The 24,296-nt window shown below is 47.1% G+C and overlaps 1 protein-coding gene across 1 annotated transcript; it reads right to left on the bottom strand.

Moving 5' to 3' along the window:
- Window positions 1-1,338: 1,338 nt before the first annotated feature.
- On the bottom strand, window positions 1,339-22,925 carry RPUSD2 (RNA pseudouridine synthase domain containing 2). Its single transcript, XM_068251672.1, has 3 exons — window positions 22,471-22,925; window positions 13,495-13,791; window positions 1,339-2,299 (listed from the first exon to the last, which is right to left on the bottom strand). The coding sequence occupies exons 1-3, from the start codon at window positions 22,912-22,914 to the stop codon at window positions 1,532-1,534; spliced, it is 1,509 nt and encodes a 502-aa protein (XP_068107773.1). The 5' UTR covers window positions 22,915-22,925; the 3' UTR covers window positions 1,339-1,531.
- Window positions 22,926-24,296: the final 1,371 nt, after the last annotated feature.

Below are 24,296 nucleotides of genomic sequence, written 5' to 3'. Positions count from 1 at the left end.
GGAATCTCTTAAAAACCTTTTTGGTTAACTTTAATAATACATAAAATAAAATAATTAAAAAACAAAAACAAGTGTTAGAGTTTAGATAAAATAATTTATTTCACTCTTTCCAAATCTATGGAATGTAATTTAAAAGACATTTAAACTGAGAGGGACATGGAGGCTGCTATATTTATCTCCTTTTAAATACCAGTTGCCGACTGTCCTGATGATCTCTGGCTGCACTAGTATCTGGATCATACACCAGTATTAAGCATGCAGATAATCCAGTCAGACTTAACCACTTGCCGACCGCACACTCATAACGTGCGTCGGCAAAGTGGCAGCTGCAGGACCAGCGACGCAGTACTGCGTCGCCAGCTGCAGCCTAATTAATCAGGAAGCAGCCGCTCGTACGAGCGGCTGCTTCCTGTCAAATCACGGCGGGGGGCTCCGTGAATAGCCTGCGGGCCGCCGATGGCGGCTCGCAGGCTAGATGTAAACACAAGCGGAAATAATCCGCTTTGTTTACATTTGTACGGCGCTGCTGCGCAGCAGCGCCGTAAGGCAGATCGGCGATCCCCGGCCAATCAGCGGCCGGGGATCGCCGCCATGTGACAGGGGACGTCCTGTCACTGGCTGCACAGGACGGATAGCCGTCCTGTGCAGCCCCGATCACCGGGGGAGGCAGCAGGTAGGAGAGGGAGGGGGGAATTTCGCCGCGGAGAGGGGCTTTGAGGTGCCCCCCCCGCCACCCACAGCAGGCAGGAGAGATCAGACCCCCCCAGCACATCATCCCCATAGGGGGGAAAAAAGGGGGGCAATCTGATCTCCCTGCCTGCACCCTGATCTGTGCTGGGGGCTGCAGAGCCCACCCAGCACAGATCAATCAAACCAGCGCTGGTCCTTAAGGGGGGGTAAAGGGTGGGTCCTCAAGTGGTTAAAGGGATACTGTAGGGGGGGGTCGGAGGAAAATGAGCTGAACTTACCCGGGGCTTCTAATGGTCCCCCGCAGACGTTCTGTGTTGGCGCAGCCACTCACCGATGCTCCGGCCCCGCCTCCAGTTCACTTCTGGAATTTCTGACTTTAAAGTCAGAAAACCACTGCGCCTGCACGCCCGTGTCCTCGCTCCTGCTGATGTCACCAGGAGTGTACTGCACAGACACAGACCATACTAGGCCTGCGCTGTGCGCTCTTGATGACATCAGCAGGATCGAGGACACGGCAACGCAGGCGCAGTGGTTTTCAGACTTTAAAGTCTGAAATTCCAGAAGTGAACCGGAGGCGGGGCCGGAGCATCGGTGAGTGGCTGCGCCAACACAGGATGTCTGCGGGGGACCGTTAGAAGCTCCGGGTAAGTTCAACTCATTTTCCCCTGACCCCCCTACAGTATCACTTTAAGTCAAACATCACATCTGCATGCTTCATAGTCTATGGCTAAAAGTATTAGAGGATCAGCAGGACAGCCAGGACATGGTATTGTTTAAAAGGAAATAAATATGTCAGCCTCCATATCTCTCTCAGTTCAGGTGTCCTTCAACATTTTCCAGCTCAGTCTTCTGTCCATTCATCTTTCGCCCACTCTGGTAGTTCAGCGGAAAAGTCAAAGTCTTCTCCTTTATACCGTAGAGCATGAAGGTACATGACAAGGTCTTTGGGTGATGGGTCAGGTCTTACAAGCTTACATTCCACACAAAGTGAGTCTTTTTCCCCTAGCTCCGTTCCCTCTGTAGCACTGCTATTTTCTGCAGTACTTGGTTCCTGTCCGGTTGCTCTGAGATCACCCTGTTTAGATACAGACGTTTCATTGTTTGTTTCTGTACATAACTGATCGCCCTTAACTGGTGCTGTGCCACATGAATCAGATAGTGAACACTGTTGGTTCCCCTCGTTTTCTTTACTTTTTGCAGTCAGCAGAAGGTCCTCTTCAGAAATATCCAAAATGTCCAAACTTTGTGCTGCTTTATGTTCTTCTATCAATGAATGGAGCAGCTCTTCATCGGTCTTGTTGATTTCACCTTTCTTTCCTCTATTGGGTCCCCAAGCTCCAGAGTTGTAGATTGGATCATTGATAATAGCATGCCCCAAATATTGCAAGTGGACCCTGATCTGATGTGTCCGACCAGTATAAGGGAAGCACTTCACCACACTAGATTTACCATTGTAGCTTAGCCTCTGGAAGACTGTTTTGGAAGATTTGCCTTTAGGATCCACACGACATACACCAATCTTATAAGACACAATCAGTATGGGTTCCTCGCAGGTGATGGTCTCTGCAGGAAATTCACCTCTCACTCTGCAAACATACTCCTTCTCCACCTGTAAATATAAGGCCACACAGAAAAATCAGACACAATACAACATTTACAAAGGAAAGCAAATAAAAACCTCCTTAAAGGGATACTGTAGGGTGGTCCGGGGAAAATGAGTTGAACTTACCCGGGGCTTCTAACGGTCCCCCGCAGACATCCTGTGCCCACGCAGCCACTCACCGATGCTCCGGCCCTGCCTCCAGTTCACTTCTGGAATTTCTGACTTTAAAGTCATAAAACCACTGTGCCTGCGTTGCCATGTCCTCACTCCCGCTGATGTCACCAGGAGTGTACTGCGCAGACACAGACCATACTGGGCCTGCGCTGTGCGCTCTTGGTGACATCAGCGGGATCTAGGACACGGCAACGCAGGTGCAGTGGTTTTCTGACTTTAAAGTCAGAAATTCCAGAAGTGAACTGGAGGCGGGGCCGGAGCATCGGTGAGTGGCTGCGCCAACACATGATGTCTGCGGGGGACCATTAGAAGCCCCGGGTAAGTTCAACTCATTTTCCCCCGACCCCCCTACAGTATCCCTTTAAGTAGCCAAACAGAAAAATGTACAGTATTAGATCGTAAAAATGGGGGGAAAAAAGTGCCCCAGAGGGGTACTCACATTGGGAGAGGGAAGCCTATGGGCCCTCCAAAGGCTTCCCTGTCTTATGCTGGGTCGTTCCAGCATTGCGTCCCCAAAAGCGCTTGTTGATGGCTCATGCATGCAACAGAGCAGAAAAAGCCAAGCCTGATCAGGTCCATGTTACTGCCCATGCATAAGCCATCTATGAGCTGCACTGTAGCACAGGCCTGACCAGGTTTTGCTTTCACAGCTAAAGCCCAAGCAGATCTGTGCTAGTGCGCGGGCGCAGTGTGCCTGCTATCTTCAGGGGTCTCAGTGCTGGAATAGCCCAGCGGATGATAACTATGGAGGACGCAGAGGCTTCCCTCTCCCAAGGTAAGTTTGGGATTAGCAAAAACACTTTAAAAGCTGGGCTGAAACACAGTACATCCAATTCTATTATAAAAAAAATGCTTTACAACAAGTTGCACTCTGGCTGGCTTCACAGGTTCACAGGCACATACATGATGTATTAAGTAGGGATAAGCAAAACATTAATAAAAATAAGGCAGTCCATGTTTTCTTACTTATGGGGCCTACCCTGCAGCATCTAAGGTCACGCACAGCTTGAGTATTTAGTCTGTGGCTCCTAAAGTTGTTTATTTGTTTTGTAAATATATTTTTATTGAGTTTTTAAACTAAGGGCCGGTTCACACGGACGCTTGGCGGCGTCTACCGTCAAGCGTTCGGGACCCATCGGCTAAACTCTCCCATTCAAGTGAATAGGAGCGTTTAGCATTGCGCGGTTACCGTCGATTACCGTCGATTGCATAAACGCGGCGTTCTGATCCCGATTTAACGCATCGTTTCGGCCGTCCCTAGAAGCCGCATGCAACGTCTAGGGACGGCTAGCCGGCGCGTCTTCATGTCCCCCTGCGGGGACGAGAAACGCCGATCGCGACGATCTCTGTACCGCCGCCACCGAACGGGACGTCACAGGACGACGCGACTTCCTGGCCGCCCCAACGCCGCCTGCCGTCCGTGTGAACCGGCCCTAAGAGAGAATCTAAGTACATCCTTAGACCTCTTGCACACTGCACGCATTTCAGATTCTGATTTTTAATCGTTTTTTACATCCAATTCCGATTTTTAATCTTTACTGCATGCTGCATTTTTTGATCCATTTTTTCTGTTGAATGTATTCAGGGAAAATCTGAATTAAAAATCAGAATCACTATAACAAAACGGATTTGCAGTGTGCAGGGAGCCTTAATGTTAATTTACGGTAATAAAGAAAATCAACCCATTAAAATGAAAAGCTATAGAACAATTTATGTGAACACAACTTTAGCATAGAGTCCATAACATCAACCTTTTGGTTGGAGAACAGTGTAGCAAAGGCCTATTTTACTTCTTGGAACAATAGATCTAAACATGTCATGATTTAGTACAATTATTTAATTTGAGAATAATCTCCTGGCAGGGATGATCTCATGAGTGCTCTCGAGCAGGGCCGTATCTATTAAGAGGCACCCGTGGGCCGGTGCCATGGGCGGGTCCTGGGGGGGGGGGGGGGGCACTCATAGTTCATTTATTTATATATTTTTTTTTTAAAAAAAAATCTTTAAAAAATTTTTATTAAACAAGTTTAAATTATTTTTTTCCGAAGAGGGTCAGGGCGGGGGGTAGGGGGGTCAGCACAGAGAGCGTACGCACACATGGAGGGGAACTCTCTCCCCCCTCTCCCTCCAGCAGAGTGGCAGCGGCCGGCAAGCCTGTGAGCCTTCTGCTTCTTCCTGTATTGGATGTGGGGCCCCGCCCCCTTCCTGTCCCGGCCATACAGCGGCAGTTTCAATGTGTCTCTGAGACACAACACAATCTGGTAACCAGATTCTGGTTACACTATGGATCTTACAAGTTCCCCCTGGCCAGAGGAGATCTGTGGTGGAGCAGCAGCATGGCGAGTGAAGGGGCCAGAGGAGATCAGCGCAGCAGCACTGTGAGTGAAGGGAAAGGATTTCTGGCAAGCTTTATGACGACTGGCAGGCTAAAGGTAGCAGATGTGCACAGTGCTTCTTCACTCTGCAGTTTACAGAAGTCAGCTGTCATTACTGCCTGTTTCACTGGCTGCTGTGACACAGAGTGCCCTGGACTATTGATTCATTATTCTGATCAGAATAATGAATCAATAATGCAGGTCAGTCTGGTTTTGCAGTGGCCAGTGAGACAGGTAATAATGACAGTTAACGTCTGTAATACCAGGAGCAGCACTGTGTAAGCTGGGGCAGTTTAGGTTATGCCTCTGATCTCTCCTCTTCCAGTATCTCTTCCCCACCCTCCTCCCCCTCTGCATTTATCAGCATGCTCCTGTTAAAACGGGACAAGTGAAGGCTACAGTCCTGGTGAGCTCTCCCTGGCCCTGCTGTTCCCCTTTTACCCCAGACTTTTTGACTGTCTTTATCTCCTCTCTTATGCCTCCACCTCTTTCTTATATTCCTCTTTTCTCTTTCCCACATTCTCTTCCTTTTACCACAATCATTCATGTGTCCTCTTTCCCCCACACTCCCTACTCTGTATTCTCTTCCCTGTCTCTTTTACTTGCTCTCTTTCCTACCATCTCCTTCCTCTTCTGTTTATTGCTGTGTTATACACCCTCCTCAGGGTGTATAATCAGCAATGTCTGACCTTAACCACTTGAGGACCCAGCCTTTACCCCCCCCCCCCCCCCCCCCTTAAGGACCAGCACTGTTTTTTATGATCTGTGCTGGGTGGGCTCTGCAGCCCCCAGCACAGATCAGTTTACATGCAGAGCGATCAGATCGCCCCCCTTTTTTCCCCCCTATGTGGATGATGTGCAGGGGGGGTCTGATCGCTCCTGCTGGCCGGCATTATGCGGGGGGGAGCACCTCAAAGCCCCCCTCCGCTGCGAAATTCCCCCCTCCCTCTCCTACCTGCCCCCCCCTGGTGATCCGGGCTGCACAGGACGCTATCCGTCCTGTGCAGCCTGTGACAGGATGTCCCGTCACATGGCGGCGATCCCCGGCCACTGATTGGCTGGGGATCGCCGATCTGCCTTACGGCGCTGCTGCGCAGCAGCGCCGTACAATGTAAACAAAGGAGACATACGTCTCCTGCGTTTACATTTAGTCTGCGAGCCGCGATCAGCGGCTCGCAGGCTATTCACGGAGACCCGCTCCGTGATCTAACAGGAAACGGCTGCTCGCGCGAGAGGCCTTTCCTGATTAATTAGGGAGGCACCTGGCGACACAGATCTGCGTCGCTGGTCCTCCAGCTACCACTTTGCCGCCGCACGGTATGTGTGCGGTCGGCAAGTGGTTAAAGAGACACTGAAGCGAGAATAATTCTCGCTTCAGAGCTCATAGTTAGCTGCTAAAACGCCGCTATCCCGTGGCTAAACGGGGGTCCCTTCACCCCCAACCCCCCCCCCTTCCTCCCCGCAAAATCAATGACCCAATTGGTCGTACATTTTGCTGCTCCTAGAGGCAGGGCTAACGGCTGCAGCCCTGCCTCTAGTCGCCTCTATCAGCGGCGCATCACCGCCTCTCCCCCGCCCCTCTCAGTGAAGGAAGACTGAGAGGGGCGGGGGAGAGGCGAAGATACGCGCTGACAGACGCGCGTGGGGCAGGGCTGCGGCGGTTAGCCCTGCCCCAACCAGGAAGAGATCTCCCGCTGCACCGAGGTGATTTCGGGGGGTCAGGGACCCCCGTTTAGCCGCGCGATAGCGGCGTTTTAGCAGGGGCACACATGCCCCTGCTAACTATGAGCTCTGAAGCGAGATTTATTCTCGCTTCAGCGTCTCTTTAAAGGGAAGGTTCAGGGACTATGAAAAAAAAAATCCTTATTCACTTACCTGGTGCTTCCTCCAGCCCGTGTTCTGAGCCTGCGCAGTACAGCCCAGAGGACGTCCAATGACATCAGCGCGCCGGCGTGGAACGCACAATGGAGCGCAGAAGAGGCCCAACCTGGCCGCCGGCCTGGCCAGGTCGGGTCGGCCACCGGGAGCCTGCGGAGCGGCGCCGAGGGCACCTCCTGCCTGCCACGGGCTGGAGGAAGCCCCAGGTAAGTGGATAAGGATTTTTTTTTTCATAGTCCCTGAACCTTCCCTTTAAAGGACTTCCGGGGCCAAGTGTAAAAAAAAAAAGTGGAATAATGGCATCACATGTGTAGGCACGGAGGACGCCGTCCGCAGCCTCCGTGTCGTTCCGCCGGGCCCACGCCGCTCAATAGCCCCGAGGGCCGGCTCCCGACCGCACGGCCCGGGTCGGGCTCTCCTGCCTCCACTAACATGGCCGCCGCTGCGCAGGCTTTTTCCTGTAGCCTGGATCGAGGGGTTGGCCCTAGAGCTGCGCAGCCACACTCGCGGCTATGTGGACTGCGCAGCCGCGCCCAGCTCATGCAGCCATGTTAGTGGAGGCAGGAGAGCCCAGGCCGTGCGGTCGGGAGCCGGCCCGGGGGGCTATTGAGCGGCAGGGACCTGGCAGAACGGCACGGAGGGCGCGGATGGCATCCTCCGTGCCTACACATGTGATGCAGGTATTTCAAATTTTTTTACACTTGGCCTCGGAAGTCCTTTAAAGAGAGTCTGAAGCCTACAAAATTACATCTTTTTTTTAGGCAGTCCTCTTCAGCATTAATGGCATAACTGAAACACCGCTATCCTGCATCAAAACTTCCCTGGCCGCAATAGCAGCATAGGGGGCGATATACAGGCTGGGAACGTGAACAATCACTCGCGTTCCCATGCCTGTCGGCCGGTGACGGCGAAACCAGAAGTCGTCGCCGGCGGGTCCAGAGGCATCGGAGCGGTGCTGCGAGGGCACCAATCGGCTGCAGGGGGCTGAGGGAAGCCCCAGGTGAGTTCATCTCATTTTTAATTTTTATTTTTTTTGACTTAAGGTTATCTTTAATCGCCCCAACTACTGGGGCAAAAATCCGCGACTTTCTAGGATGTGGATATTGCTGCCCGGGGAGGCAGAGCTTAGCGCTGTAGGCTCTGTCTCCAATCGCATCAATCTCCACGGATCACCACCTCTCCCTGCCTTCACGCTGCTGTGTGTGCCTGCTCCGCTCTATCTTCTCTGCTTAAAGTGACTAAAAATCGACTCAGCAGCACTGAAAAGACTTGGGGCCATATGCAATTCACTTTTTCACCTGAGTTTTCACCAAGGTGATATTTTTACAACTTAAAATAAAATGACTTTTAAGCCCCCAGCAAGCTAACTAATACCGAAAATAATTTTTACAGTAATTTTTGACCTACTTTTTGGTACTTTTTCCATTGCAAAGTGCTAAAAAGTTATATTAAATTGAAGATGAAAAATTATCTCCTAGGAGAAAACTCAGGTGAAAAAGTGAATTGCATATGGCCCTTGGTGTTTATTTTACAGTTTCACAGCATCAGAACTTTCTTTCTCTTATACAAGCCTCACTTTTAGCTGCACAGAAGAAAACTGCCCGGGCTTTTTTCCCCTGATGCTGTGCAAAGAATGATGGGATTTCTGATGTTGTTCTCGTTCTGCTGTTTTGGTGCAATGTTTGTTTTTTTTACATTTTGAATTTGACATTTGCAGCCTAGTGAGTGCAGCTGGGAGGGGTAATCAGGACACAGGACAGTTGGAACTGTGTCTCCTGCTCCTTGTCACCTCCTTTCAACCAAAAAGATGGCTGCCCCCATGACAAAGATGGCAGCCCCCATGAATTACAAACATTTGCCTGTTCTTTTAAAACAAGGTGGGTAAGAGATTATATTACCTATCTATTCTAATTAACATAACTAATGTAACTTGATGATAGTATGTTTGTTTAGGCTGAAGTTCCCCTTTAAATGATGCCCACTGTACGATTATCTTCTGGTGTTATGCTGCCCACATTGCTATTATTCTCTGCTGAAATGTTGCATTCATTGCGATTATTCTCTGCTATAATGTTGCACTCATTGCAATTATTTTCTGGTGAAATGCTGCCAAACGTTGCGATTATTTTCTGGTGAAAATTGCTGCATTACGATTACAATTATTTTATAGTGAAACGCTGCCCCATTATGATTATTTGGCACCTATGGGGGGCCCCATCCAAATTTTTTGCAAGGGGGCCCAGTGATTTCTAGTTACGCCCCTGACTACTACCTAAACTGGGGATACCTATAGACCTGGCTATCTATACTGGGAACACCTATAGTATGTCTGCATTGGGGATACCTATAGACCTGGCTACTTTATACTGTACTTATACTTATTATTTATATAGCGCCAACATATTATGCAGCGCTGTACAGAGTATGTATTGTCTTGTCACTAACTGTCCCACAGAGGGGCTCACAATGTAATCCCTACCATAGTCATGTGTGTATGTATCGTAGTCTAGGGCCAATTTAAAGGAGGAAGGCAATTAACTTATCTGTATCGTATGCTATTGGGATGTGGGAGGAAACCAGAGTGTCTGAAGGAAACCCACACAGACACAGGGAGAACATACAAACTCCTTGCAGATGTTGACCTGGCTGGGATTCGAACCGGGAACCCAGCGCTGCAAGGCGAGAGCACTAACCACTACGCCACTATGCTGCCATACTACTGTACTATATTGTACTGCCATCTTCAGCAGTACTTCACAGAGTACGTAGTCGTGTCACTGACTATCCTCTGAGGAGCTTACAATCTAATCCTGCCATAGTCTAATGTCCTACCCAGGGCCGAGCCTGGGCGGGTGCTGCGGGCGCTGCTCATCCTCACTCAGACCACGATCAGGCGGCGACCAATCTTGCGGGTGCTAGGACCCAGCGCCCGCACTGATATGCGGAAGTGACATCACTTCCGCATATAGAGCGGGTGCGTCCGGCGCCCGCTCGTACTGGTCGGGTCGCCGCTGATCCTGAGGTCTGCAAGGTGAGGGGGGGGAGTTGGAGCGGTGGCTGGGGGTCTCCCTGTCACTCACTAGCTAAAGGGGCTCCCTGTCACTCACTGCCTAAAGGGGCTCCCTGTCACTCACTAGCTAAAGGGGCTCCCTGTCACTCACTAGCTAAAGGGGCTCCCTGTCACTCACTAGCTAAAGGGGCTCCCTGTCACTCACTAGCTAAAGGGGATCCAGGCTGTCTACATATACCGGGGACACTGGCTGTTTGTCATTATGTGCATTTACTGGTGAAAAGCTGTCTCTTATGTGCATTTACTGGTGAAAAGCTGTCTGTCATTACGTGCATTTACTGGTGAAACGCTGTCTCTTGTGTGCCTTTAGTGGGGAAATTTTGTCAGTAAAAATAATCTTTTGTCAGTAAATTTTTAGGTATTTATCAGTAAAAAATAACGTGAAAGGTTGGCAACACTGGCAGGCTGCGCGGCGCAACGGGAAAGATACAGGCAGCCCACCTCGGGCTTGGCGGGGGGAGGAGCCGACGACAGCGAGCGAGAGTAGGGTGGCTGCAGGCAGGCATAAATACGCAGTGTGTGACTGCGTCGCACTCGCAGTGCCTCTCAATCTGAGTCAGTCCAGAGACTAGCAGACTCGCAGGCAGCCAAAGCCAGCCAGGAGCAAGCCCATGGAAGAGGGGTAGGAATGGGGTATCGCATGCATGCGTAAAGAGGTGGAAGGTGTGGGTGTGATTAGGCAGGACATGGTTATGTGGTTGGGCACGGTTAATTTAACCACTCCCATAGGCGCCAGAGAAAATCTTGCACCCAGGTGCCAGGCACCCCAGGCTCACCCCTGGTCCTACTCTATTATTATGTATTTAAATAGCACTGGCTATTTCTGCAGCACTTTGCAGAGAACAGTTATGTTACTGACTTTTCTCAGGGGAGCACACAATCTAATACCTACCACTACTTTGTGCGAGAGAACACTGGCTAATGTGTGTTGTTTTTTTTTGGGGGGGGGGGGGGGCATTTCCTACTTGCTTTTTTAGGGTCACTTGCTTTTTTAGGGCCCCACCGACTTTGGGCTGCACTCTTACTAGGAAATTTTAATTGGCCACACCCACTGTATGTTACGGACACGCCCACTGCATTATGTGGCCACGCCCATCTTTCGGCGCGGCCCGCCCGCCTACCGGGGAGGGGGGGCGCCATAAGTTTGGAGTGCCTAGGGGAGCCCAAAACCTAAATACAGCCCTGCTCTCGAGTAGTGAGCTACTTGAATTTGTCATTAAAATGAGGTTTGTTTCAGATGTGCAGCTAGGAGACAAGGGGTTACTTTCCCACAATGCCGCCGGCTTCTATGCATATCACATCTTGCATGCGGCCTATTGGACGCAAGACTCACTAGCACGCACTTCCTCCTTCAAGCTGGAAGGAGGAAGTGTGCGCTAGTGAGTCTTGCAACGCGTCTAAAAAGCCGCGTGCAAGACGTAATACGCATAGAAGCCGGCGGCATTGTAGGATAGTAACCCCTTGTCTCCCAGCCACACACCTGAAACAATTAAGCCTCATTTTAATGACGAATTTGAGTAGCTCATTACCCGTGAGCACTATTGAGATCATCCCTGTCTCCTGGCACATAACGATCCTGGTTCTCAACCTTAATAACCAGGGCGTACAGTCTATCTGTGGTGGTCAGTTCAGAGGTGCAAAGAAGGGGGGGGACCAGTGATTACCAGTAATCAGCGGGCAGTTGAAGAGTCAATCTCCATAATATACATTACAATTAACAGCATTTTTGCCAAGTCAAAAGACTTGTCCTTTCATAGAGAATGGGAATTTTTGGCTTTGGATAGATATTCTATTTTTAGATTAGAGTCAACCACTTGAAGAACGTGTAGTAAGGAGGGTAGTTGTGATTGGTTCCAATATGTTACTATTGGGTGTCTAACTCCACATAAGATATGAGTGACCACTTGTTTTAAAGGGGCACTATGGTGAAAAACTGTTAAATTTTAAAGTATGTGCAGACATATACAAATAAGAAGTATGTTTTCTCCAGAGTAAAATGAGCCATAAATTACTTTTCTCCTATGTTGCTGTCACTTACAGCAGGTAGTAGAAATCTGACAGAAGCGACAGGTTTTGGACTAGTCCATCTCTTCATAGGGGATTCTCAGGGATTTATTTATTTTCAAAAGCACTTAGTGAATGGCAGTTGCTCTGTCCAACTGCCAAAAAACTGTAGCGAGCAGGGAAGCTGTCCAGCATCATTGTTTAAATCCTTAAAGGATACCCAAACTGAAATGTGACATAATGAGATAGACATGTGTATGTACAGTGCCTAGCACACAAATAACTATGCCGTGTTTCTTTTTTTCCTTTCTCTGTCTGAAAGAGTTAAATATCAGGTATGTTAGTGGCTGACTCAGTCCTGACTCAGACAGGAAGTGACTACAGTGTGACCCTCACTGATAAGAAATTCCCCTTTTTATCTATTTCTTGCTCTCAGAAGCCATTTTCTGCTAGGAAAGTGTTTTATAGTTGGAATTTCTTATCAGTGAGGGTCACACTGTTATCTGTGACTGATAACAAGATGTGATTTGATCTCTCAGCTGTGTCAGCTGGCTGCCATGGCAGAGCAGCAATTTTGTAAGCACAGGATGCTAACCCTATGTATGCTTTCATGAAAGCAGGAAGTAGGCAGACTCTAAATATATTGCAGGATTTGTATCAGCTGTAACAAAGAAATGAGCAGAGAGGAAGTTCTGAGTTCAGGTGCGCTTTAAAGAAAAGTGCCCGATTGCGTTTACATTTAATTTCTCCTGGCTACAGGAATATCATTGGGTCACCTTGACCAAATCACCTTGATTTCTTAATCCAAACACAGAAAGCTTCTGTGTGCAGACTACACTGATTATAAAAGCAGCACACTATTTTCAACACAGGACAGCTTATTGATTCAATTGGTTATTACATCATTTTGTAAGATGTCTGCATCCAGTTTGAGTTGACTATGACCTGGGGGAAATGGTGATTTTTTTTTATTTTTTTATTTTTTTTTAACATGACTTTGTGACAAAGCCAGCTATGGCAATTATATGAGCAATAAAGAGTTGGAAGAGTATTTTCATTTCATGTTACTGTATGCCAAACTGTGATTCTGCCTTGGTTTGCTTTTTAGAATACTCTTTGCTATAATAATACAAATATTTGTATAGTGCTTTTCTCCTGTCGGACTCCAAGCACTTTCACAGCAGCTACTAAAGCAAACTCAGTAGGCAGTGTTGGGAGTCTTGCACAAGAACTGAAGTACTGAATAATTACTGAATAGGTGCTAGGTGCTGGCATACTGAATCGGAAGAGACATGATTTGAACACAGGTCTTCTATGTCAGAGATAGAGACCTTAAAGGACCTCTATCTTGAAAAAAGTAGGCAGTAAATCTGACAGAACCGACAGGTTTTGGGCCAGTCTATCTCTTCATGGGGGATTCTCAGGGTTTACTTTGTTCTCAACCGCAGTTGCAAGGTCTAGCTGACAAAATAGTGTGCAAGTGATTAGGGAGGCTGGCATCTTACTATTTTGGCAGGTGAACTGCTGTTCAGGAAATGTTGAAAAAGAAAACCCCGAGAATCCCCCATGAGGAGATGGACTGGCCCAAAACCGGTCGGATCGGTCACATTTTAACTGCCTACTTTTTCGTGATAGCGGTCCTTTAACCATTACACTATCTCGCCAGATTAAAAAAAAAATAAAAATCGCATTTCATTCACCTGTCTTCCTCGTACTTGCTCGCTCATCTTTTTTGACACTTCCAGCGTTTTGGCAAACATAAGTACGCCTGAGGTCATTCGGTCAAGGCGATGGATGGTGTGTAGCTCCTTCAAATTATGCTCCTTTCCCAAAATAAAGAGAACCGTATTGTGCCTGAAGCGGCCACAAGGATGCACTGGCAGAGAGGCTGGCTTGTCCACTGCCACAATCTCATCATTTTCAGCTATGATCTTCAGGGGCTGGGCAGTTACTGGAGGCTCGTGACGATGCACTATGTTCTTGATTAAATCATTATCCTACAAGGAATATAAAAGGAAAAAGCATTAGTAATGAACACGGGGAGCAAAAAGAATTAAAAGCATAACATTTACAGTGCAGTGATGTACTGTGTATGAGCCAGTAGTTATAATAAAATACTTTATTAGTGGAGCCACATCACTGCAAAAATTTCACATGGCCTAGTACATGATATACTACACCTACAACGTATATACACTGTACATAAATGGTAAACTTATATATACTACAAATGTAATTTTGAAACTATAACCAGGCATGTTAGTGACACAGAATGACAAAATAAGACTGGACAAAAATAAAGGGTGTACTGCTGAATAAAATTCGACATATATACAAATGTACCATATAGTTTGGTATAGGTCGTATTATGCCATCTAGAGGAGTCTTGTGACACAGCAAGTGCGTCACACAGGCTAATTAAGAAACCCTGGTGCTGAGGTCACGACTGCAAGCTAGGGGGAATGCCTATATATGGGGTCACAGCTGGGTACAGGGGCACCCAGCCTATACAAGGGGCACAGCTGGCTATGGGAGGGATAGCTAATACACGGTGCACTGGTATCGGTGGCTATGGGCTGGTGCCAAATACAGGAGGCTCATTTGGCTATTTATACTGAGTGAAGGGGGGGAGGGGACTGATAATAAAGGCACCTGGCTATTTATACTATGGAGGGAGCTATACTGGGGAGGGGCTTATATGCAAATCTAACACTTTTTCCTGGGTACTGGAAAAAAAAAAAAAGGTAGGTGCCTTGGCTTATACATGAGTATATACAGTAAATATAAAACCCCATATATTGTTTGAAAATAGAGGAACTATTTATAAGATAGCCCACTCAGTATTATGGTTTAATACAACATCTCTGTTGATGCATACATAATGCATTCAGTGTGTTTGTATATGGCTTTACATCTCCAAAAGGCTCCACACCATCTTTCCATAAAACATAACTTTATGCGTTCCGGTCTGACTGATCCTTTTTTCAAGTTGTCAGATCTATCATCGGTCCAAAACGCCATACACCAGGCCTTATGGAGACTCAGCACACTGATCCTTTCTGTTTTTAATGATGATTTATTGAAGTTACGCTTTATGGAAAGATGTTGCGGAGCATTTTGGAGATATAGTGAATTTTCCCCGTGGACTCCAGGGGATGGTTACAGCACATTGATAAATCACCATATGTGTTAAACCCTTTTCTATACTTTGTATATGTCTGTGTCCCAACTGTGTGTATGTGGGTGCTGTGAGTGGACCATTTAAAGTGAACCCAAAGGAAGTGTGATATGGAGGCTGTCATATTTGTTTCCTTTTAAAGGATATGGATTTTTCCTTGTAAAATAATACCAGTTGCCCGACTTTCCTGCTAATCCGGTGTCTCTAATACTTTTAGCCACAGCCCCTGAACAAGCATGCAGATCAGGTGCTCTGACTGAAGTCAGACTGGATTAGCTGCATGCTTGTTTCAGGTGTGTGATTCAGCCACTATTGCAGCCAAAGAGATCAGCAGGACTAACAGGCAGCTGGTATTGTTTAATAGGAAACATCCATATCCCTCTGTTTAGGTTCCCTTTAAAGAACACCTAAAGCGAGAGGTATATGGAGGCTGACATATCAATTCCCTTTTAAGCAATACCAGTCACCTGGCTGTCTAGCTGATCCTATGCCTCTTAAAGCGGGAGTGTCACCATAAAAATCACATTTCAATAGCAACTGGTCTGAGTGTATTAAGTGATAAAGATGCTAATCCAGCATTCAAACCTTTTTCTGCTGTTATGGTTTGGAGTTATCACTTAAGTAGTCAGTGCCAAACAGTTGCATGCTGGGGGTTCTTTTTATCTATAATATATTACTCCTCTTCCCTTTATTTCCCCGCCAGCTGCTTATCTGAAACCTGATCCCCTGCTCACTTGTGTTTACAAGCAAGGCTGAGGTGACTCAGCGATTGGAGGAGAAAAGAAAAAAAGTAAAGGGCAGAAATGACATCACGAGTTAGCCTAAACTGTGGGCAAAAGACATGGCCCCCACCAGGAACAGAATTCTCTTCATTTACTATGTAATATTCACTGAAATCAAAACGTGGACAGTACAATACATGTGTTATGTAAGTAGATCAAGTATTTATCTACTTATATATGTGTTTTTTTCCCCTGGTATAGTATGGCTATACCTACTGCTTTAATACCTGTAGCCAAAGACCCCGAACAAGCATGTAGCAGATCAGGGGTTTCTGACATTGTCAGATCTGACAAGATTAGCTGCATGCTTGTTTCTAGTGTGATTAAGACACTACAGCGGCCAAATAGATCAGCAGGGCTGCCAGGCAACTGGTATTGTTTAAAAGGAAATAAATATGTCAGCCTCCATATTCTTGGTAACAACTGGTATTATTGAAATGCTGTTACATAAAAAGTGCCCCTGGGGGGTACTTACCTCGGGAGTGGGAAGCCTCTGGATCTTATCGAGGAATCCCTCGTCCTCCTCCGTCCCACGGTGGTCTCGCTGGTCCCCTCCGAAGGCGGAGGCCATGTAAATATTTACCTCTCCAGCGCAGGAGCAGTAGCGGCTATGAATCAGGCGGAAATTGCCGATCCCAGTGGTGTCTGCTCTACTGCGCAGGTCTGCGCAATACAGTGGACCCGACTGGGATCGGCTATTTCTGCCTGATCCTGAGCTGAGAGCTGCTACTGCGCCTGGGCTGGAGCCGGTAAATATTGCAGGCGCTACAGCTTGACAAATTGTCAGCTATGGCTTCGGAGAGGCCCAGTGAGACCAGCATGGGACGGAGGAGGACGGGGGAAGCCTCAACAGGATCCAGAGGCACTTTTTTGTTATCTTTAAAAGCAAATAAAATGGCAGCCTTCATATACTTCCCCCACTTTATGTTCCCTTTAATACCAGTTGCCTGTAAGCCCTTCTGATCTATTTGGCTGCAGCAGTGACTGAATCCAACCAGAAACAAGCATGTAGCTAATCTTGTCAGATCTGACGATAATGTCAGAAACATCTGATCTTTTTCATGCTTGTTCAGAGTTACATAGTTATTGTGGTTGAAAAAAAGACATACATCCATCGAGTTCAACCAGTATAAAGTACAACACCAGCCTGCTCCCTCACATATCCCTGTTGATCCAGAGTAAGGCGAAAAAACCCTTACAAGGCATGATCCAATTAGCCCCAAAAGGGAAAAATTCCTTCCCGACTCCAGATGGCAATCAGATAAAATCCCTGGATCAACATCATTAGGCATTACCTAGTGATTGTAGCCATGGATGTCTTTCAACGCAAGGAAAGCATCTAAGCCCCCTTTAAATGCAGGTATAGAGTTTGCAATAACGACTTCCTGTGGCAATGCATTCCAGATCTTAACCTGCTGAGCGGTCTGGACGAGCTCAGCTCGTCCAACACCGCCAGAGGCTGCCGCTCAGGCCCTGCTGGGCCGATTTGCACCAAATAAAAAGCAGCACACGCAGCCGGCACTTTGCCAGCCGCGTGTGCTGCCTGATCGCCGCTGCAGCGCGGCGATCCGCCGCGTGCAGCGGCGAAAGAGGGTCCCCCCAGCCGCCCGAGCCCAGCGTAGCCGGAACAAACAGTTCCGGCCAGCGCTAAGGGCTGGATCGGAGGCGGCTGACGTCAAGACGTCGGCTGACGTCCATGACGTCACTCCGCTCGTCGCCATGGCGACGAGGGAAGCGAAACACGGAGGGCCGCTCATTGCGGCCTTCCGTGTTATCTCTTGCCGCCGGAGGCGATCGGAAGATCGCCTCCGGAGCGCCCTCTAGTGGGCTTTCATGCAGCCAACTTTCAGTTGGCTGCATGAAATAGTTTTTTTTTTATTTAAAAAAAACCCTCCCGCAGCCACCATGGCGATTTAATCAGAACGCCAGGGTGGTTAATCACTCTTACTGTAAAGAACTCTTTCCTAAATAAATGGCTAAAACGGTTTTCCTCCATGCGCAGATCATGTCCTCTAGTCCTTTGAGAAGGCCTAGGGACAAAAAGCTCATCCGCCAAGCTATTATATTGCCCTCTGATGTATTTATACATGTTAATTAGATCCCCTCTAAGGCGTCTTTTCTCTAGACTAAATAAACCCAGTTTATCTAACCTTTCTTGATAAGTGAGACCTTCCATCCCACGCATCAATTTTGTTGCTTGATAAGTTAGACCTTCCATCCCACGCATCAATTTTGTCGCTCGTCTCTGCACCTGCTCTAAAACTGCAATATCTTTTTTGTAATGTGGTGCCCAGAACTGAATTCCATATTCCAGATGTGGCCTTACTAGAGAGTTAAACAGGGGCAATATTATGCTAGCATCTCGAGTTTTTATTTCCCTTTTAATGCATCCCAAAATTTTGTTAGCTTTAGCTGCAGCTGCGTGGCATTGAGTACGATTATTTAACTTGTTGTCAATGAGTACTCCTAAGTCCTTCTCCAAGTTTGATGTCCCCAACTGTATCCCATTTATTTTGTATGGTGCTAGACCATTAGTACGTCCAAAATGCATGACTTTACATTTGTCAACATTGAATTTCATCTGCCATGTATGTGCTCATATAGCCATCCTATCCAGATCCTGTTGCAATATGACACTATCTTCCTGAGAGTTGATGATTGTGCACAATTTTGTATCATCTGCAAAAATAGCAACATTGCTCACTACTGCATCTACTAGGTCATTAATAAATACATTGAAGAGCACTGGACCCAGAACAGACCCCTGTGGGACCCCACTGCTAACAGTCTCCCATTTTGACTATGATCCATTGACCACAACTCTTTGTTTTCTGTCCATTCGCCAGTTCCCTATCCATGAACACAGACCCTTCCCCAGTCCTTGCATCCTCAACTTTTGCACCAGACTTTTGTGGGGAACAGTGTCGAAGGCCTTTGCAAAGTCCAAGTATATCACATCTACAGCATTCCCAATATCCATATTAGCATTCACTACCTCATAAAAGCGGAGCATGTTAGTCAAACAGGACCTGTCTTTAGTAAACCCATGTTGATGCTGAGAAATAAGATTATTTTCTACTATGAAGTCATGTCTCTTAGTAACCCCTTAAATAGTTTGCATACAACTGATGTTAAGATTACAGGTCTATAATTTCCTGGATCTGATTTTTTGCCCTTTTTAAATAATGGGAAAACGTGGGCTGTACGCCAATCCACTGGGACTCTGCCAGTTGCAAGAGTCACAAAAGATAAGATAAAGGGGTTTATCTATAACTGAACTTAATTCCCTTAGGACCCGAGGATGCATGCCATCCGGGCCAGGTGCCTTGTCTATTTTTAATTTATTTAGTCTTGCCTTCACTTATTCCTGCGTTAAGTATTTAATATTACAGTTAGAAGATTGAGACTCTTCCGCCTCTGTAGTTTGCAACAGTGCTGTTTCTTTTGTGAAGACAGAAGCAAAGAAAGCATTTAATAACTCTGCCTTACCTTGGTCATCCACCATTGAGTTCCCACCCTCATTGTAGTCCCTTACACACTCCAATGAGTTCTGGTTCACCATGAGCTTGCTGGCTAGTCTGTACCTCTCGGCCCTACTCCATAGAGCCAAATTAATCCATGCCATGCGCTGATGAGGATCAAACAATCCGAAACAATCTGTATGCATGTTGGATTATTCTGGCTCTGTACAAATTAACAAGATGACACATCATTGCATTCCAGCAGTTCTGGAGGTGTGTTTAGCTTCTAAGGGTAACAATGGTTAATTTGCATATATTCAGCAGTGATGCACTGGGAGACATCTCAAGCTCACTCCAACCTGAATTATGACAAATTCTTTCTGTTTTAAGAAAGCAAACTTTTGTTTTTCTTAGCATTTTAGTAAGGGGGCTTTTAGGACCATTGTAGTCCCTTACACACTACAATGAGTTCTGGTTCACCATGATCTTGCTGGTTAGTCTGTACCTAACTTTGATAAGGTGTGCCATTTGTCATATCACGGAAAAGTGAATCAACCCCTTAAAGGACAACTGAAGCAAGAGAGATATGGCGGCTGCCATATTTATTTCCTTATAAGCAATACCAGTTGCATGGCTGTCCTGCTGATCCTCTGCCTCTAATACTTTTAGCCATAGACCCTGAACAAGCATGCAGCAGATCAGGTGTTTCTGACATTATTGTCAGATCTGACAGTAATAGCTGCATGCTTGTTTTTGGTGTTGTTTAGACACCACTGCAGCTAAACAGATCAGCATAGCTGCCAGGCAATTGGTATTGCTTAAAAGGAAATAAATATGGTAGTCACCATATACCTCTCACTTAGGGTCCGTTCAGACTGCACGCGTTTCCAGCCGCGTTTTGGAAACGCGTTCAGGAGGCCGACACGCACGACATCAGACAGTGCATAGAGTGCACTGTCTGATGTTCACACTGCATGCGTTCTGGACCTGTGCGGTCTGGGAACGCATGCTGCACGCAGATTTAGCAAAAACGCGCGGCTGTCCCATTCACTTTTCAGTGATGGGATCAGCCACGCAACGCATACAAACGCGGATGGCGTGCGTTCGCATGCGTTGCGTTCCGCACACGTCCGTCCGCGTTTGTAATGTGAACCGGCCCTTAAAGAGTAACTGTCAGGCTGCAAAAGCTAATTTAAACCTCTATTCTCCTGTGTTAAACAGTTTAGAAGGAAGCCAAAAAGGCAATACTGAAGTTAAAAATCTCTCTTACTTTTGATGTGTGCTGAACAGCAAGGATGTTAGACCCAAGCTCTTAAAAGGACGACAGGCCGCATACCATACTGCAAAGCATTCTGGGGCTGCTTGGGTCCTCCCCTCGGCTGCTAGTGAGAAGTTACAGTCTCATGTTACAACAGCCAGCACTGAAAAATCTCGGGGCAGGGTATACTGCATGAGTCCGCTATTGTTCCTAGCCACATGGCTAATTAATATTCACTGCACAGTAGTGTTGTATTTTTTCTGAGTGGAATCATCAGGAAGCAGGGAGGATATGACGACACATTTGGCTTCACAGGAGACAGACAAACATGGAACCTGCCATGAGCATCATTCTCTGCAAATACTATATAATAATTCTGTGAAATCCAAACGTGGACAGTGAAATGCATATGTAATGTATGTACAGCCAATCTTTAGCTACTGATATGTGTTTTTTTTCTCTGAGACCTTATACCTAACAGCTCCTCTTTAAGTTGTCCTTTAATGTGATTTTTTTTAATCTCTTTTGTACTCTGCACACAATATTTGCTATTGAAAATAAAGATGTATGAAAAAAAGAATTCCATTATATCATGTGGGTTGTTATATATACCAGAACCCAAAGTTTGCCACTTTGGGCTTTGGCTGGCCAATGTGTGAAGTGGCTGGCTCATATGGCTATTATGTGAATGCTGGTGACATTTTCAGACTTTGACCAGCCAAAACACAAAGTGACAAGACCTTGCTGACCAAGTCCCAAAGACAGGTGTCCTTTTCTCCTCCTGTCTCTTCTCTGTATCTCCAACCCTCTGCTCCACATCCTCCTGTGTTCCCCTCCAACTGGTGGTGTTCTCCTACTGTTCCCACTTTGCACCTCTGGCCCCTACGCTCCATATTCTCCACTTTGTGCCTCTGTTAGTGGCCCCCACCCCAGGACTTCTGCTGGGTATACACTAAGCTAATTCCCGGCCAATGGAAATCAGACGATTATTTCTGTCAAAGCCGATCTGCTCCCCTTTGATAACTGAATCAATTTTCTGAAGTTATCCTGGGAAAATCGATCCCATTATTGATCAGGAACAGTTTGGACATGTAGATGCAATGCAACTTTGCAGATTACATGTTGATCAGACAGGAAATTGCATTGTGTGTACCCAGCATTCCAGTTGTTGCAGCTCTCTCAATCACCATCGTCTGTGGGAATTGGCCTGCCGGGTTCTGTAATTTTTTGAATTCTGGATAGCCCAAAAAAAGAGCCCACCAATGTAAATTCTACATTTATTGGCCACATCGCAGTGCCCTGACTTCTTCATGTATTGGCCACATCGCAGTGCCCTGACTTCTTCATGTATTGGCCACATCGCAGTGCCCTGACTTCTTCATGTATTGGCCACATCGCAGTGCCCTGACTTCTTCATGTATTGGCCACATCGCAGTGCCCTGACTTCTTCATGTATTGGCCACATCGCAGTGCCCTGACTTCTTCATGTATTGGCCACATCGCAGTGCCCTGACTTCTTCATGTATTGGCCACATCGCAGTGCCCTGACTTCTTCATGTATTGGCCACATCGCAGTGCCCTGACTTCTTCATGTATTGGCCACATCGCAGTGCCCTGACTTCTTCATGTATTGGCCACATCGCAGTGCCCTGACTTCTTCATGTATTGGCCACATCGCAGTGCCCTGACTTCTTCATGTATTGGCCACATCGCAGTGCCCTGACTTCTTCATGTATTGGCCACATCGCAGTGCCCTGACTTCTTCATGTATTGGCCACATCGCAGTGCCCTGACTTCTGGATATATATATATATAACAGCTTTGTTTGCCAGTAAAGAAAATAAAAGCTGTTGTGATAGGGAACCGAAAGCCAGACCAGAGAGAGTGGTAAATCAATTCAAAAACGTCTAGGAACAACACTTATCTAATTCTCCAAAACTCAAATATTAGTCCAAGTACCCAACAACAAAGGAGAAGGTAGAGGCACACCAACAGACCTTCAGCACAATATTCAGATCCCTGACAACCTCTCGGTTGAGAGTCAGTCTACCGGCCTCAGCAGCCAGCTTGTAGTACTCCAGAGGCTGCGCACGGAACTCCGAGCTGAACACATCCATCAGACTTTTCCCCAGCCAGCGGCCTTTGCAGTACGTCTCAAAGTGGAAATAATAGGGGCGCACTTTGCGCAGCCCATTCTCTAGATAAGTCTCGGTCTCCTGGAAATGTTCCTCTCCGAAGCTCACTCCCGGTTTCCGCTTTGTAGGCGGCGGCACGAAGCGATCACCAGCATCGTCTCCCTGCTGCCGCTTCCTTCTCTTCTTGCCTCTTCCAGGTTGCTTTTCCTCCATCTCCGTTCTCTTCGCCGACATTCGAGAAACAATTAGCGTGCGGGACACAGAAGCAGCAACGTATCCTCTACAGCTCCGCGCCACACGCAGCATCTCACCACGTGGGCACAGGCTGGGCGCTTTCTGATGACGCCAGGCCACAGTACTGGGCAGTCAAAAGTTGTTCCTGTGGCTGTGAAATCTGCAGTATTGCAGTACTGTATATACGAAGGCTGTAGAAATTCATACTGAGATTGTGTGCATTCTCCCATGGTGGTAGAATTAGCTGGGGAGAGCAATTATTATTATTGTTGTTTTATAAAGCGCCATCATATTCTGTGGCGCTGTACAGAGTGAGAACAAAGCAGGGTACATGGTGATCTAGAAAAAGGTATATAGAATATATAGATACTGATACAGAATACACAACTGGTAGACATAGTAATTCCAGTAACAAATGTAGTTTAATGGACAAAATACATAGCAAACTCCAAGACAGGAAAGGATGATAGAGTCCTGCCCTTGAGAACTTACAAATATGATGGCTAGGACCTGTTCAGACTATGCGCGTTCCTAGACGTTTTCAGGGAACGTGTCTGGGTACCAAAAACGCATAGAAACCAGGGGCCCCAACCGTCCCGATTTCGTCTGGACGTTGGGGGAGGGGTCCCGCTGTCCCGGGATACCCCCCCCCCCTTGTGTCCCGGCAGGCAGCGGAGGTGAAGAAAGGATCGAGGCGCCAGCTGGCGGTGTGTTGTGTGGGATGCGGGTCTGGTATAAGATTGTCCGTCCCTTCCTCCGCATGTGGCCCCTAGTGTCCCCCTGTATGCAGAGATAACAGCGGAGCGGGCAGTCTTACCATTCATTCTCGCATCCCGGGCATCTGGTCTTCTCCGCTTCCTGTGACGTCACAGGAAGTAGATTGAAGCAAGATAGATGCCCAGGATGCGAGAATGAATGGTAAGACTGCCCGCTGCGCTGTTATCTCTGCATACAGGGGGACACTGGGGGCCACATGCGGAGGAAGGGAGGGAGGGACAGACAATCTTATACCAGACCCGCATCCCACACAACACACCGCCGGCTGGCGCCTCGATCCTCTCTTTCTCCTCCACACCTATGGGCACCCTCACCCTTCTCTCCAACATTTTTTTAACAAATGACTATTTATTCATTTATGCAGATATATATATATATATATATATATATATATATATATATATATATATATATATATATATATATATATATATATATATAATGATTGACTAGGGGTGTGTCAGGGGGTGTGATTGGGGGTGTGGCTTAAGTGTCCCGGTTTCTAATCTCAAAAAGTTGGGAGGTATGTAGAAACGGCTCCTAATGCTTTTGAATGGGCTAGTTCACATGTATGCGTATGAGACGCATACGTTTCTCATCCGCATTGCTGCACGCAGTTCTGTGCGTCACGCATAGAAACGGACGCAATGAAAGTCTATGGATGCATATCAAAAACC

This window comes from Hyperolius riggenbachi, chromosome 9 (assembly GCF_040937935.1).
Source record: "Hyperolius riggenbachi isolate aHypRig1 chromosome 9, aHypRig1.pri, whole genome shotgun sequence".
In the NCBI taxonomy this organism is placed as follows: domain Eukaryota; kingdom Metazoa; phylum Chordata; class Amphibia; order Anura; family Hyperoliidae; genus Hyperolius; species Hyperolius riggenbachi.
Note: the sequence above shows the minus strand (reverse complement) of the source record. Positions and strands in the feature narration are given on the sequence as shown.

What these genes read in the sequence shown, in the direction of transcription:
- RPUSD2 (XM_068251672.1), bottom strand. Translation starts at nt 22,914, where the DNA reads ATGCTGCGTGTGGCGCGGAGCTGTAGAGGATACGTTGCTGCTTCTGTG. An exon ending in ATCTGAATATTGTGCTGAAG is followed by an intron (nt 13,792 to 22,470) that starts GTCTGTTGGTGT and finishes TATTCCTTGTAG; the next exon opens with GATAATGATTTAATCAAGAA. An exon ending in AGCAAGTACGAGGAAGACAG is followed by an intron (nt 2,300 to 13,494) that starts GTGAATGAAATG and finishes TTATATTTACAG; the next exon opens with GTGGAGAAGGAGTATGTTTG.